The sequence below is a fragment of the Pteropus medius genome, unplaced genomic scaffold, assembly GCF_902729225.1.
Source record: "Pteropus medius unplaced genomic scaffold, Ma_sr-lr_union100, whole genome shotgun sequence".
Taxonomy (NCBI): domain Eukaryota; kingdom Metazoa; phylum Chordata; class Mammalia; order Chiroptera; family Pteropodidae; genus Pteropus; species Pteropus medius.
Genome location: NW_024340698.1, coordinates 8513846 through 8529505, shown reverse-complemented (window position 1 = coordinate 8529505; position 15660 = coordinate 8513846). Strand labels below are relative to the sequence as shown.

Below are 15660 nucleotides of genomic sequence, written 5' to 3'. Positions count from 1 at the left end.
CTCTTTAATTTCTTAAGATAGATTTGAGGCACCACTAGGTCTCCCATCTTCTTAGTTGGCACCTTCTTGATGAATATACCTTTCCTTACTTTTAAAAAAAAATTTGACCTTGCTTAATGAAGGAATATATTCCTGTGGAAAAAAGGGAGAGGGCCTTGAAATCATGATGCCTTCAGTGTAGAAAAGGGTTTTTGGACTTCAAGGATAGTATGTAGTACATTATACATGGTGTGTTTGATGTCCAACTAAAGACCAATAATCAATGGTAATAAACGATAAGATATTTTCTATGTATTATGACAGATATGTAAACATGCCACTTTTACAAAAAAAATAAATTTAATCTAGTCCATATACATTTGGACAAACAGAATTCTCCAACTTCAAAGAAAAGATTATGGTTTTATAAAACTTCGAGTAAAAAATCTGTTCAGTTCAACTATTTAAAAATATTGATTTATGCAGTGAATTGGCAAACATTTCGCTGGGTAAAATAAAATAGCTTAATTATGTTGAATGTTTTTAATTTATTATTTCAAAATTTAATTATATTGTTTAATACTGTCTGAAATTTCCTATACATGGACATTTCCCAGCCATCAGATTTGTGGGGTCACTTTCTTGATATGGGACAAATCATATACATTATAATTTTGTACTCATTACTCATTATTTCTAATTTATTTATATTACTCAATTAATTACATATTACATTTTCAGATACACCTCAGTTTTTCTCCACATATGCCAGAATGATAAATTAAGGACGCAAGTGATCATTCAACTTGTTTAAACATGTACTGCAGTACACATTATCATTTTGATAAAAGGTAATGGCTTTCGATTATAATAAAGTGATTTACAAGCTAGCAAATCTAGAACAAGTAGTAATATACCAAATAATTCAAGAAAGCAACCATAGTAATACAGATATCTATTTTATTAAAAAAAGTTACAAACAGGTGGACTGCAGGGTCATCTTACAAAATGACAAGAATGAAATCTATTGGAAAAATTTTATTTTTACAAATCTTTATAGGTCATTGTTCAATGTTTGTACTTGTTATTTGAAATTTTTTACCTTTTATTCATAAAGTTACAGTACATTAGATCCATGATAATAGGTTACATGATTTTATTTGCAGAGCCCTACTGCAGTGATTTGAACAACTCCTAAACAGATACCATAGTAAAGACGAGACATATATTGCATTTAATATTAATTTATTATCCTAATAAGCAACTCGACATGCAATCTATTGAAGAAGCTAAAATAACTTTTGGTCCCTTTTCTTAAAATGTGCTGGAGAAACCACCTTTAAATCACTCCCCCCTGATTCCTGTGATCCTAAGTGAATTCAAGTTAAATTTGCTGCAGAGGTTAGTGACAGAGAAAGATAGGGATGGAGAGAAAGAAGAAGAGTGGGAGGGAGGGAGGAAGAGAGAGAAAGGGAGAGAATAAGAACTATCCATAGGAAAGAAACACTATAAAAAAAATCCATCTTCAGAAAATTTAAATCATCATGAATTATTTGATTCCTTTAGAATTTCACATAGCTTTAAGATGAACCACAATCACTTAACCTACTTTGAACTGAGTGTTTGGTTTTAAGTTTGGCATTAAAGTGCAAATTTAAATTAGGTAATCATTTTACGCAGTTAATAAATATAGAACAAAGTTTCAAGTGCCCCCACTCTTACAATCTCACCATAAAATTCAAACTTTAAGATCAATAGTTCACTTTGAGGGAATTTGATCAGGAATCAAATACAACACGATTTAAAAAAAGGAAATCAAAGTTTAATCAATTTCTATGCAATAATTAATGGTCATGCTGACCAATAAATCACATAAATGTAGATATCATTTTATTTGAACATCACACAAAATATAAATTTAAAATTGCCATACCCTTCCTTAAACCATCACTGCATATATTAGAGCTTTCCTTGACAAAGTTATTGAGCTGTTATTACAGATCGAAAGTATAGTTTTGGTTTTTTTGTTTCGTTTTGTTTTATTTAGAAGCATGTTCAAATGACTAAAGCTGGGCTCCTAAAATGGAGAACTTTGGTGCAGTAGGTGAGCTGCAGTTACTAAATTCTGCAAATTAGATGCACACAACTAAAATCAAATAAAAACCCAACAACAAAATACTGTTAAACTTACAAAATTTAAAAATCATTGCTAGAAAAAGCACTCATTGTCATGATGTTAAAACTGAATCAAAAGATTACTCTTTATAAGTTTCCCTTCTGTTTCTATACCTGTGTCACTGATAAAATGTTCAAGTATTCAGACAAAATGTGCTGATTAGGTAAACAACATGGAAGGCAATGGCTATTAGAAGAACATTTGCACACACAAAAAAGCCCAGAGGCTTAGTGCCGTCCTCCTTGTTACACATATTTTTGTCTCTACTACAAACATGCTTCTTGAGAAATAACTAAAAAGCAATTGTGATAGTGCAAGAAAATTTAACAAATATTGCTTTAAACTATTATTCAGAAAGACAAATATTAACAACTAGCAAGTGTATATGATTTTACTTGAATTCAATTTTACAGGTGCGGAAGTAGATATCAATTACCAGCCTTACAGGCAAAGCTGAGCTGTTTAAGTATACAAAATTAATTTACCATGGATACAATATCCCTTTTCAAAGGCATTACTAAGTAGGTCATAACTAAATTTAGAACTTTACAGAAAGGAAAATGTTACTGCTGCAATCTGATGCTGTAAATGAGATTAACACATGTGAAAACCTAATGGAATCAAATGCTTAACTCTTTAGCTAAATGCTCTATAATCAATTTTAAATATCAACTGTAAGTTTCAGAACATGTTCACTAAGAAAATATATCAACAAACTGCACTTGAAGAAAAGGAATATTCCATCCATACAGGTAAAATGTGATCTTTAGTTTCTTTTTACAACACTGCCACACGTAAACAAAGTCTCAAAGTATTAACCGACCATTTAAAGGAGAAAGATGCTACAAATAGAATGAAGCACTGGTGCGAGGTAATATACAGAAGTAACCATTTGTTTAAGGCTCAATTTCTTCTCCATTATAACTTTCTCTTAAAAGGCATTGAGTAGGTAATACTGAGTTTGAGTATTTAATAAATACAAGTTGAGAAACTGATTAAAGAAATCAATTAAAATATTAAAAATTAATTTTTGCATATTAGCCATCAAGAAGAACTTAGAAAGCTACAAAAGGACTGATTGATAAAGAACAGATTTTAAACATGTGGTAAACATGCTAAGCATTCCTGTTTAAGGTCGATGGATTTTGAAAGCCAAAGACCTTATGCATTTAATTAGATGTACGGCAACATGCTGTAATAGAGACAGGTTTACCAAGGCTCAGTTCTGCAACCCAGGTTGTAAAGTTCTCCAAAGCAGCATCTGTGCAAATTTCCTCTGAGTTTTATCTGCAATTAAGATAAAAATGTCATAAAAATGTAGAAATATATATTACCGTTTAAAATGAGAACACTGACAACAGATCTATATACACATGGAAGTAGTACCAGAATAACTATCTTAAGGTGGAATTTCACTGTGTTCATCATCAGTTTAAGTAAAAAAGTAATTTTATGTGATCCAAAAAAGTCATTAAAAATTAGAAACACTCTAACGATGCATTGGCTATAACTACTCTGGTTTATTTTTTTTTTTTAGTAGTTCTATCCTTTATGCTTGTATTAGACTTTGCACAATATTAAAAATGCTCTTAGTGGTTTAAAAGATCTTACAGTATAAAAGTGGCAAACGTTAATTCTACTTTGAATTTGATGTTTATATTTTAATTGAAAATGGTATTAGAATTAAGTGCATACAAATTATGAGCTAACTTGACAATATGAAAAGTTTTCTAAGATTTAGGGATTTTTTTAAAGAATTTAAAATTAGAAAATGTAATTCCGTCAGGGTCTAGCTATTGAGCATCAACTAGGTGTCCCGACTTGGTTTAGATGCTACATGACAGCAATAGTTTATATTTCTCACTCTGGTCTGCCCTTTTGGGGACATTCTCCCAACCACAGAAACTTCTATAATTGGGATGTCTCAGTCTCTGCTCTTACAGTCGATAGATTTCCACCCTTCTAATTAATACCAAGGGGGAAAAAATCCATCATTCAGACACAATGTCCTTTAACTGTGCTGGATCACCGAACAGCTTTTATAGGGGAGTGGGATTACATTGGTTTTGTTATGTAAAAAATAAAAATTGTTAAATAAAACCAGAAACAAAGAGTAGAATAGCTACTGTGAAAGGATGCCAAGTGAAACCAATTTAAGATCATCTAAAAGCTCTACCAATGTTTGTACATGTATAATTTTAATTTCATTTGACAGCTATACTTCGATTAGTGTTCAAAGAGCCTGAGAAAACTCTTTATTAGAAGCTATGTCATAAAAATAATCACTTTAAAAGAATGTCTCTCTGCTCATTATTAATACAATTCTGTCACCAATATACATTAGGAAAAACAGACAAAAGTTTGCCTCTTTAGAAATTATACAAACATTTTTCTTCCAATTAAAATTAAAGCATTTTTTGCATTAAAGTAAATTAAGTAGGACAGTGGTTATTTAAGCTTGGGAAAGTCCATTTTGCTCATTATTAAAATAAAGATAAAAATTACTTCCCCAGATATATCATAACACAGTATGTGAAAGTACCATATATGTCAAATGTCAGGTTTTCTTTTTTTCATTTCTCAACTATGTTATAAATTTCCAGAAGACCAGAATTATGTTTTTGATATCTCGACTAAAAGACCATTCTATTTTTTCAGCCTCATTTGAATTTTCATACCTATGTGAACATAAAAGTATCTCATTTTTATGCAATATTTTTGGGAAGACTTTTCAGGAATTCACACTAGATTTTCCTCAATAATTTGAATTTAAATTTGCTATAACTTTTAATCTATGTTTTTCAAAATAAACAATTATAAAGATTTGGGATTTTCAAATATGATTATCTCTTAGTGAATATTTGTAATATATTATGATTTAATAGTTCAGGCATTCTCTGAAATCAAATTGAGGAAGTAGTGATTATTTATTTCTAGCCAAAATGAACACTAAGAATATAAACCAGCTTGCTAACCATAATCCACATTAAATAAAAAATGATATATGCATTATTTACCACCCTCTAAAAACCTGGTTAACATTTGGTCCATCCACAATCAACAGGATGACAATACTCCAGTGAAATCGAGAGACATAGATAAATTCCAGGTCAGACTAAACAATCTTAATAGGAAACATACCATTAAATAAAGTATTAATATTAGCTACTTTTCAAATGAGTAATAAATTTTAATTTTTTGCAGGAATAAATCCTGAAGCAAAAGCTTGAATTAAGCAAAAAGGACCATCTCTCTCAGATTAGAATTTCACATAATGTAAAATGTAAATGTTATTGCTTAATGTGACAGCAAAATTTTCACCTTACTAACAACTCTTATTAATTAAAAAAAAAAACATTCTAGAAGCTTTAAAGGCAGCTGGTCAACCACAGACACATGGCAAAAGTATTATTTGCTTCTTGTGAGACACAAGTAATTCTCGTCCTCACTCTTGTTTCCAGCAAGACACCCAGTACATCTTAACTCTGAAAGCTTCTACTCAAGTCTTGCATAACTGGTTTTACTTTTTCATCTTTTTCTAATTAGATTTTGTTATGGAAGAGTACAATAAAAATATATCCCAAACAACAGTCCAAACTTTTTGTTCAGGAAATTATGCAATAGGGTCTCCCAAGTTGGGTAAATTGGTACACGAGAGCACCAAACACAGAAGTGAAAGAACAAAGATCATTATTTATGTCAGCACGACTATAAGGGAAATTCTTGAGTCAAGACAAGCACATCATTTCAGGTGGCAGTAAATGCCTGGGATATTAACAAAGGCTCCTGAAAAGCTTAGCAGTTTATGAATGTCTTTTTAGCTTAGCTGTATTTACCATTTCTAAATACAATGGTATTTACTAGCATTCTTTTTAGCAAATATAAATGTGCAATAATAATAAATTTTAATTTTTTTCCTGTTTAAGATGTGATATTCTAGGGATTTAACAAATTGAAAAAAATAATTTACCTTCAGTTTGTAATTGGCATTCTCATATCCAAGTTAAATATTAGTTATACTAGCAAAACACTAGGCTAGAATTCCATTGATAGAAGTTAAATATCTTGTGTCTCTATCCTAATTTGCATAATACTCATGAAGCTTATTTGGGGGGGTAGAGTGGGAAGACTAGGTCATTAAAAGTGCTCACCCAACATCCATTAAACATAGAGAGCAAAAGCTGAACCTATGGAACAGAATCCTTGAATGAAAGTGTAACAATGCTTTACGGAGAACATGCATCCTAAAAGTTTATGATGAACCCAGGGTCAAAGCAAATGGATAAGCAATTTTCATATGTCTTAACCTAAAATCTCTGTAAGTTTAAATTAATATGATGAGTTCAATTCTGAGATCTCAAATAATATGGCCATGTCCACTAATAATAGGCAGCAGTGTGATTCTAATGATCTGATCCTAGCTTCTAATTTTGAACTAGACCAGGTAGGGTACTGCTCCCCTAAACTCTAAATTGTTTTTTCAGAATATGATATTCTTAAGATTGTGGCTAATCAAAGGAATTTGGGAGTATGTTTTTTGGTCGGGTAAGTTTTTCCAACAGCTGATAGGACTTAAGTTTTTCTTAATGATATTATCTTCTGGATTCTAGAGTTCTACTGTAAAGTAATCTCATGAGGGGAGTCGCCCCTGAAGTATGGCTAGAATACTTCCTGGGTGGCAATTCTCCAACTACATGATGCAATTTTTGTTAATTCTACTGATGGTTCATTCTAAGCCAGAGAGGTAATGGAGTAAAACTGAATGGCTCATATGCATTTAATTCTGCAATAAAAGCCTAATCTTGAGGTTAAAAGGAAGCAATTAAAGAGGGAACAGATATACAAAAAGTCATTCTAAGCACCAGACACCTTCCTATCTAGAGCAGGTCTAACTAGGTACCTATCCACTCGTAACAGTCCCAAACGATGAAACTTGTGGGAGGTCAGTAAAGGTCTGAGAGAATTATTGGGGCAGAAAGGACAAGGCAACTCTGTTCTTCCCTTTTACCCAGGGCCATTGCAGGTCTTTATAGCGCACCCTATCCCCAAAGCATGCTTCTTCCTCCATTTAGGGCTGCTGTGCTACAGGCTCCATTTGAACTAGATGACAAATGAGCTATGTTGCCAGCTCAAACTGATAAGCAAAATAGGGCAGGGGAAAAAGTATCTATCTAAGCTGTAACTTCTGCAACAGAATTCCACCCCAGTGTTCTACTGATATGATTAATATTTAACTTGGATATGAAAATGCCAGCATTTTAAAGTATATACACTGTGATTTAATTTTCATGATTTTCTCCTACATTTGCTAAGTCACTAGATATATCTAATTAATAGCTGGAAAAACTATTATAAACAATTCTAATTCCACATATTTATTTATTTTAAAAAATTAAAATACTAATAAATACCCCTGTGTTCAGAAATAGTAAGGCCAGCTAGATTACAATGATATTCGTACACAGTTCAGCCTTTCAGGAGCCTGTGTTAACATCCTGAGTATTCTGCTGCCACGTGAAATGATGTGCTAGTCTTGAATCAAGAATGCCCCTTTTTCTTCGAGATGACATAGATAATGAACTGAGGCTTACATAAATAACGATCTTTGTTCTTTCAGCTTGATTCCTAGTGTTTGGTACTCTTACAAGAACCCATTCTATAACACACAGAGAAAAATAAGATCAAATCTTGCAGGGGATCTTCAAACCATAATGAAGAACACAGTTTTATTCCTGTTTTGTCAATACTGGACTGATATATAGGAATCCTTGAAAACTCTGCTTGCCAAAAAGGCATTTATCAAACATTCAGATTTAAGAGATGACTTTACTGCACTTCCCACCTTTCTTTCAGGGAATCAACAAAATATTTGAGGATATTATTTTGCTCCTTTTTGGCATTCCTTCTATTTGGAATCACGTCTACTCCTTTCCCATCCCCTAATATCCTACCTATTCTTCAAAGCCTGACTCAAATGCTACTGCTCCCTAATTCTTCTAAATCAGTGGTTCTTCTCCAGGGAAGATTTTGATCCCCAGGAGACATATGGCAATGTCTGGAGATATTCTTGCTTTTCACACTTGGAGGCAGAGGGAATGCTAATGACATCTGGTACAGGGATGCTACTAAACATCCAATCCTCCCAACAATAAGCCCAGAATGTTGAGAAAACTGCTCTAACTGGATGTGGTCTCTCCTTTCCTTGAACCCTCCTTAGCACTGTGATTTACTTCTTTTAAAGTGTTATGAGATTATTAATAAAACATCTATCATTCTCAACAACAGTATACCAAAACAGCCAACTGTTAATTATTCACACCAACACAAAGAAGCTATGATGTAGTTAACAAAAGCAAAATAGGGCTGCAACACTGACCTGGGTTTCTATTATATTGCTGCTGCACAGTAAAAGAAGTCCTTCAAAACACTTGATGGCAGGCTTCTCAAGTCAGTAAGGAAACCAGTCATGAAAGCAGCACATAAAAAATCTGGCCTTGAATCTAAACTTACATTAAGACTACTGTCAGTAGGAGGGTGAGGAAACAATCCTGGGAGCCATGCAGATAAACAGGTGTTGGGCAAGAGACCGGTGACCCAAATTAAAGGGTGGTAAGAAATAAATGTGAGGAATTATCAGAAGCAATTCTTAGAGCATTCATAAAATTTCCCTTTCAATTAAAAGCAACCAATTTATAACAATCACAGTCCAAGTTACTCAAGTCTTATTATTTCTAATTTAGACAAGGTACTCTTCTAAATATTAAGAACAAGTATTTCTCAAATCACCTTTACTTGTCTACAGCCATGCCACCCTGAACGTTCCCAATCTCGTCTGATCTCGGAAGCTAAGCAGGTCAAGCCTAGTTAGTACTTGGATGGGAGACCACCTAGGAAGGCCAGGTACTGTAGGCGTTAAAAAAAAAATCACCTTTACTTGTCAAAGTTTGATAGTCAATCTAGATCTGGGACTAACAGACTACAGAGCTCCAAGACTCAAGCTACAGGATTCACAATCCATTGCCTATTTTTTTAGCTAAATAGTAGTAGTAGCACTGTGATAAACCTGGAGCCCTGCCACCCTTTCTTCTCTTTCTCTATATTCTCCCATCTAGTTACAGTTCCATACACACACATCAGTTCAATCTTGCTTGAATTATGTCATGAAAAAAAAAATTGCATATAATGTGGTTTGTTCTAAAAGATCTTGGTCAGGGAATTCCCTTTAATATTTTCAGAAATTCAGCTGATTACATATTTTATTTCAAGGCTTGCACTTTCAGTAGTGAATTCTGCTTAAAAAAACGAAAACTAAACAAAATATTACACAGGCAACTTGACCTATTATTATAAAAAATCAGCAATTATTGTTATTATTTTCTGATTTTTAGTACATTAATAAAAAATGTGAAGAGCTGGCTTGAAATATAAAAAAATATATATATATATAATCATTCCTGTAGGTAGCCAAATAGATTAAAAGTAATCTAGATCACAAAAATTGCAAAATAAACTCAGAAATAATCCAGAATAAGAAAGAGTTAAAAATTACCCATTTGCCAATTTGAGACTGTTGGCCTTCCACATGTATGAGACTAGTTTTACCCAGTCTACTTTCTATACCTATCTATAATAATGATGAAAAGAAAATTGGGAACATTTGTGGGAGCTGGTTAATTTTTTTTATAAAGATGATAAAACTAAAACGTGTATACTGTGCCATTTGCCCAGTTAAAAGTATCAGAGAAACAGCATAATGGTGAGGATGCAACCATTACACAGAATTTGTTCAAACTTGAAGCTGGCTTACAGTTTAAAAGAGAATGTGGAAACAAGAACATGGGATTTGATCATCTACATACACCTATTCCTGCCTCAAAAGACTATACTGTAAGTGCAACACTATCACCAAAATATATTCTGGACTACAGTCTGAACAGGTAACAGATGTTGCTAGGTTTAATAAATGAGTATTCATCATATTCTGGTATGTTGGAAAGCTGATGAATGAAAGAATTTTGAGTAAAGCATTGTTGTCATCCTTCATTTTCAAAGAGACACCACCTGACAGGAAATCTTGTATGAAAAGATAAATCAGGGACTGTTAGCTTTTTTTTTTTTCCCAAGGAGCACATATAAAGCCAGACCTTTGATTAGGAATCATCACTGCGATCTGAAATGCCTGTTGCCATTTGCAACACTGCCTCCCACACTTGAGGTCAGTCTTGGATCAAAACCATCAATTCCACTCCTGATATTGTCAAGCTAGTCAGGCATTTGCTGTAGTTTCTCAGTCATCCAGGCTATTGGCTGTTTTAACTCATTATCTAAGTGTTACTGTCTAAGTGAAACTATCTGCCCGATTACAATCTAAATTTAGAAATTATGATATGAATAAAATAATCTCATTTTAAAATGCTCAGAAAGTTTAATGTAACTTAACTTTCAAAAACTCATTCATTTAAAAGAACTTTTTTTGTTGGTCTATTCAACAAAACTCTTTTGTCATGAAACCCTCAGAAATCCAGCCCTTCCAAGTCCAGACAACCTCAAATCCTTGGTTCTTTCCTAAAGGAAGTCCAGTTACAGTTGGACTTCACTTTGTGGAACAGATGACTTTCTGAAGGCTGTAAAAATAGCTCTGTAAATTGCATCTTATTATCATTTAACTCAATGAAAAGTTTGAAGGTTTTGTTATCGTTTATTAACATTGTTATTTATTAAAATGAATAAAAATGTTTCCTGGGCTTACGATTGTCCCTTCTAACACATCACAGATGACTTTGGCAGATTTTCATTTGGACCACATATTCACAATGAACTCAAGGTACATTGGGCACTATAATTTGTTATTATCAGAGGTCACTTAAGTCCCTCAAGTGCAAGGTACAGACAAACTTGATTAAATAATCATCCTGTTAAATCAAGCATTTGGGTGATTAGTAAATTGATTTCAATTATAGCAGCTCTCTAGTGCAGGATAAAAAGGTGTAGAAAACACAAAACTAATCATCTTCCACAATTATTACTGGATGTTCTCCTATGCATTCTAGATGCAAAACCACCAAAACATTGAAAAGGTGTATTATCCTTTAACTCACCCTACCCCAAAGGAATGTTATCAATCAAGCAGAGAGAGAATGGTAACTCACTTAAAAAAAAATAAATCTTGATGGGAATATGAGCAATTTCTCACCCTTATTTCATTTATCTGTATTTTTTTTTTTAGATTTTCTGCATTTAATGTTGACTATTTTTTGCTAAGGGAAATGCTTTTTTAAAAATAAATTTAAGGTAGTGCAATAGGTATTAATATTAATGAGTTTTTTGTTATATCGATCAAAACCAAAACACTCTCTGGCTCATAAGTTTCCATCAACAACTAACCTGCTCGGTATGGCCATGATTGAGGTTATCTTTTTTACTGGACAACACAAGTTGTACAACACTGATCTTGCTTCTCGGGCAGGGATGAATAGTTCATTTGTCTCACGATCTCAGCAAAAAGTTCATCCACCATTGATTTACTTTTTGCCGATGTCTCCATGAAAGGACAGCCCCATTCTTGAGCCAGAGCTCTGCCTTCTGAAGACATAACCTCTCTTTCTGGTTCCAGATCCACTTTGTTTCCTACTAGGATTAGTGGGACTTTTTCATATCTCTTCACTCTGACAATCTGATCTCTCATTGGCTTGATATCCTATTCAAACAATCACAAAGAGAAAGAAAAAAATTATGCTATTTGCATAACCATAACAGAAGTATTACTATCTGACAAGAAGTCAACTTTCAGTGAGAATAGAAAGCCAAATCCAAAATAAAACCACACACCCAAATAGAGAAAATGTCATTTTCTCCATTGAAGTAGGAACTAGATAATCTCCACTGATCCTACCTGCTAGGTTTCTGTCATAAATATAAAATGTAGGTTGCACACTAACCTTGGGACTTATTTAATCACTTCTTTCCCACAGTCTATACTGATTTAAAAAGCAAGGTTCCGAATATGATGAATCCATTCATATAACAGGGTGTTTGGCCATTTCCTTAAACCTGCTGACTTAACCATCACTCCTCCTAACATCTGTCATCCTAGCACAGGATTGTAGCATCTATGCATTCCTAGCCATTTAGCAAGAGTGCTTGGGAGAAAGTGTTTACAGGGGGAACAAAAGCACTGTCATGCCTAGAAGACCAGAGTTAAAAACAGATTCATACATTTATATATTTCATTTGAAATTTAATGTTATTCTTTTATCTCAGTAAAATCAAGCACCTTAAAATACACTTAAATACACTAGAAACTACTGTAACAGCAAGCAGCTCCTGGGAGGGAAAACCAGGGTGGGAAGTCATACTTTGCCTACGTACTGGTTTACAATTTGAATTTTCTCCCAAGTGTATTACTTTTTCTAATTAATTACAATTAACTACAAAAGATACGAGCCTTAGCAATTCTCTAGTAGCATCAACTTTGGGTGGGGAAAGTAGTGACTAAAGACAATATTATAGATTTTATATTAACATTACATTTTTTTTTTATTTTTCACAACTTAAAAGGTTTAACTTAAATATAAACATATGTTCAAGTCGAATAGTTACAGTGAACAGAATATCCACATGCCCAATGAAGGAAAAAGAAGAGACTGAAAATTTACAAATAGTTATTTGATATTTGCAACAATTTTGTTTGACCATATATCAACTCAGCCTTCTAGGTTAAGCTTCTTTTCCTGGTGTCTTTATGGAAATCAAGTTCAGCTAAGAATCAAAATTTATGGCATTTGGGTTCAAAAGTTTAAGTTACTGTTGAAATAATGGCAGTTTTTTCATTCCCAATTTATGTCTGTAACAGAAGTAGATATAATGGAGATCTTATGAAAAACACTTCCAAAGACTCAAAAGTAAGCTAATAGAATAACAAAACTCTCGAGGATCCTTCAGAAAGAAAATGCCTGTCAAGTAGCACATTTGGTACTTTGGTACTTTTTGGGGAAAAATGCTTTTATGATACTATTGCTTTTGAATTTAAGCCTACATAAAATGAAATTTTGAGATTGGTCAACTTAGATTCATTTACCTAGAACTTATCTTTAAAAGAAAAAAGTCCATATCTGGTTACTGAAAAAGTTTACTACAGTACTTTAATTTAAAATACTAAGAAAAGTGGAATTAGCACATAGGCTTGACTAAAGCACTTAATGTCTCAAGTACCAACATTACCTGCTTACTTTTAAATGCAGAAAAAAAATCCATTTCCTAAATCAATGGAAATCAACATAATGGGTCAATATGAGGTTATTTCCAAGGAATAAATAGAAACATTTATTACATATTTTAAAATAATGTTAAACCTTTAGTCTGTCTCCCAATGAAGGACAGGACAGATTTTCCAAGGAAACTGGACCATCTCCAGTTTGGCCACCTAGCCGGGGTTAGGAATCTGCACTTGTTCAGTGTTCCTAGATCCATGTATTTTCTACAAATGATAAATGTAGTTAATTTTTATCAGAAACAATTTTATAAGTGCAGAAAAAGAGTCATTATACCCTTTTGTTGGCTATTAATTCCAGAGACTAGTTTTTTCAATGAGTAACTTCTCCTTTACATGCCCCCAAATAAGTAAAATACCTAGAAGGCAGGTCTTGTGTTCTTCGTCTTGCAGCAAAAAGATTTATGAATCTGGTTGAGAAACTCAGAGAGGGGGTGCTGGGAAAAGCAGATACAGAGGAGTTATCTGTACAACGATTAATGGGCTCCAAATAATTTTCCTTCCAAAGTGCTCTATTTATCCAAGATTATGTTAATGTTGTTTTGTTGAGTACATTAATTAGTACTTTCTGAATTGAACAAGCAACTTCAGAAGGTTATATTCCAAGCTAAATATACACGAACTCATTTTTTTCTGACTCTTTTCACTTCTTTTGACTTAAAAATAACTTTAAAATATTTGTTGACGTTTGCTACTTTAGTACTCTCTGTAGAAACAACAATACTTTTCTGTGCCAGGAGTAACCTCAGAAATGCGCCATGTCTAATTTTCAAAAGCAAAACATAGTTATTAACTCACGGTTCAAGCAAACCAGAAGTAAAAGGAAGATTACCACATCCCTTTCTAACAAATTACAAGACTTAGTTTGGTTACCTGAAAAGACTGTTGATTAACCAGACTATAAACCAGGATGAAACCTTGGCCGTTTTTGATGTAGAGATCTCTCATGGAGGCAAACTGCTCAGTTCCTGCGGTATCCAGAATTTCCAGCACCGACGGGGAAGAGTCCACTTCGATCTCTTTGCGGTAGAAATCTTCAATGGTGGGGTCATATTTCTCAATGAAAGTCCCAGTGACAAACTGCACAGTCAGGGCAGATTTGCCAACCCCTCCGCTCCCTAACACCACCACCTTGTATTCCCTCATGAGTCTCACCTTCACCAACTCCTACCCGATGGAGGGAAAATAATGCCCCGCTAGCTTCGGCGCGGCTCAGAGAAGCGGAAGGTGGGCGGAAATCTGCTAACAGGGGAAGAGAGTGCAGAGAAGCAGAGGGCCCAACGCGGGAAGAAGAGGAAGTTAAAGGCGGGGGAGGGGAGAGAGCGTAGTGTCTGGGTGGGTGGGGATGCAATGGTAATGCCCTTCCCTATAGGGACAAAGCCTAGGCAGGGGCGTGGGGGAGGAGGGGCACGCCTGGAGGAGCTTAAGCTTGAGGGTGGGAGATGAAACACACCCCTCGGGGTCCAGGGCTGAAGGCTGCAAGATGCGGGGGCCCGCGGGCAGGCGGGTATCGGAGGATCCCGCAACTTGGGGCTGCCGCACCCCTCCCCGCCCCCTTCACCAAAGAGGCCGGACCCACTTCCCTGCTTGCGCCGCTGAGGCGGCCAAAGCCTGTGGGCTCCGCTTCTGTCACTGCCGCCGGGCAGGTCTCTGCACCGGGCCTCCGGCGGGCGACGTCCGGCCTGTGATAGGGGAAAGGGGTGCACGTTACCCGCCTGACCCCCACCCGCCCCAAACAGGCAGCCCGGGCTACCGCCTCCCTCAGCTCCCCCCTCCTTCCGACCTGCTGCCTCCGTCAATGCCGAAGCCACCGCTTACTCTGCTGTCCGCGCCCGCCCGGCCGCCCAAGAGGCTGTCAGGCCAAGGCCATGGCCACAGGCTGGCTCCACTGTCTCACCACCGTCCCAGCGCTTCTGTTAGCAGATGAGAGAGGGGCGGGGGCCGCCCGGTGGCAGCGGCGGCCGCAGGAACTCCAAGCGAACCCACCTCTTTTTTCTCATCCCCCCATCCCCCAGCACAAACCCGGAAATGTTTCCCTGACACACTGGCTGATGTGCCCGGTTCCCTGGGACTGGACTGGATCACTTCCGGTGGGTAAAGTCCCACCTCTTCGGAGGAAGACGGGTGGCGCTGGGGCCTCGCCCTGCTGAGAGAAATGGCTGGGGACAGTTTTTGGTCGGGACTATGGCCTTGGCAAAGGGCCTCCCAGAGAATTTCCATCGCCCTTCCTTTCTTC

The 15660-nt window shown here is 35.5% G+C and overlaps 1 protein-coding gene and 1 pseudogene across 3 annotated transcripts; one reads left to right on the top strand and one right to left on the bottom strand.

Annotated features, from left to right (window-relative positions):
* Positions 1-925: 925 nt before the first annotated feature.
* Positions 926-15443, bottom strand: RAP2C (RAP2C, member of RAS oncogene family). 3 transcript variants are annotated; one of them, XM_039875610.1, is made up of 4 exons: positions 15243-15443; positions 14298-15106; positions 11540-11852; positions 926-3442 (listed from the first exon to the last, which is right to left on the bottom strand). In XM_039875610.1, exons 2-3 carry the CDS (start codon positions 14568-14570, stop codon positions 11574-11576), a joined length of 552 nt encoding a protein of 183 aa, XP_039731544.1. In that variant the 5' UTR covers positions 14571-15106; positions 15243-15443; the 3' UTR covers positions 926-3442; positions 11540-11573. The 3 variants fall into 3 exon arrangements, with proteins under 3 accessions (XP_039731544.1, XP_039731535.1, XP_039731550.1); XM_039875601.1 differs by having other exon boundaries at positions 15208-15438; XM_039875616.1 differs by lacking the exon at positions 15243-15443 and having other exon boundaries at positions 14298-14458; positions 14580-14841.
* LOC120613112 (uncharacterized) lies at positions 8950-9067 on the top strand (annotated as a pseudogene).
* Positions 15444-15660: the final 217 nt, after the last annotated feature.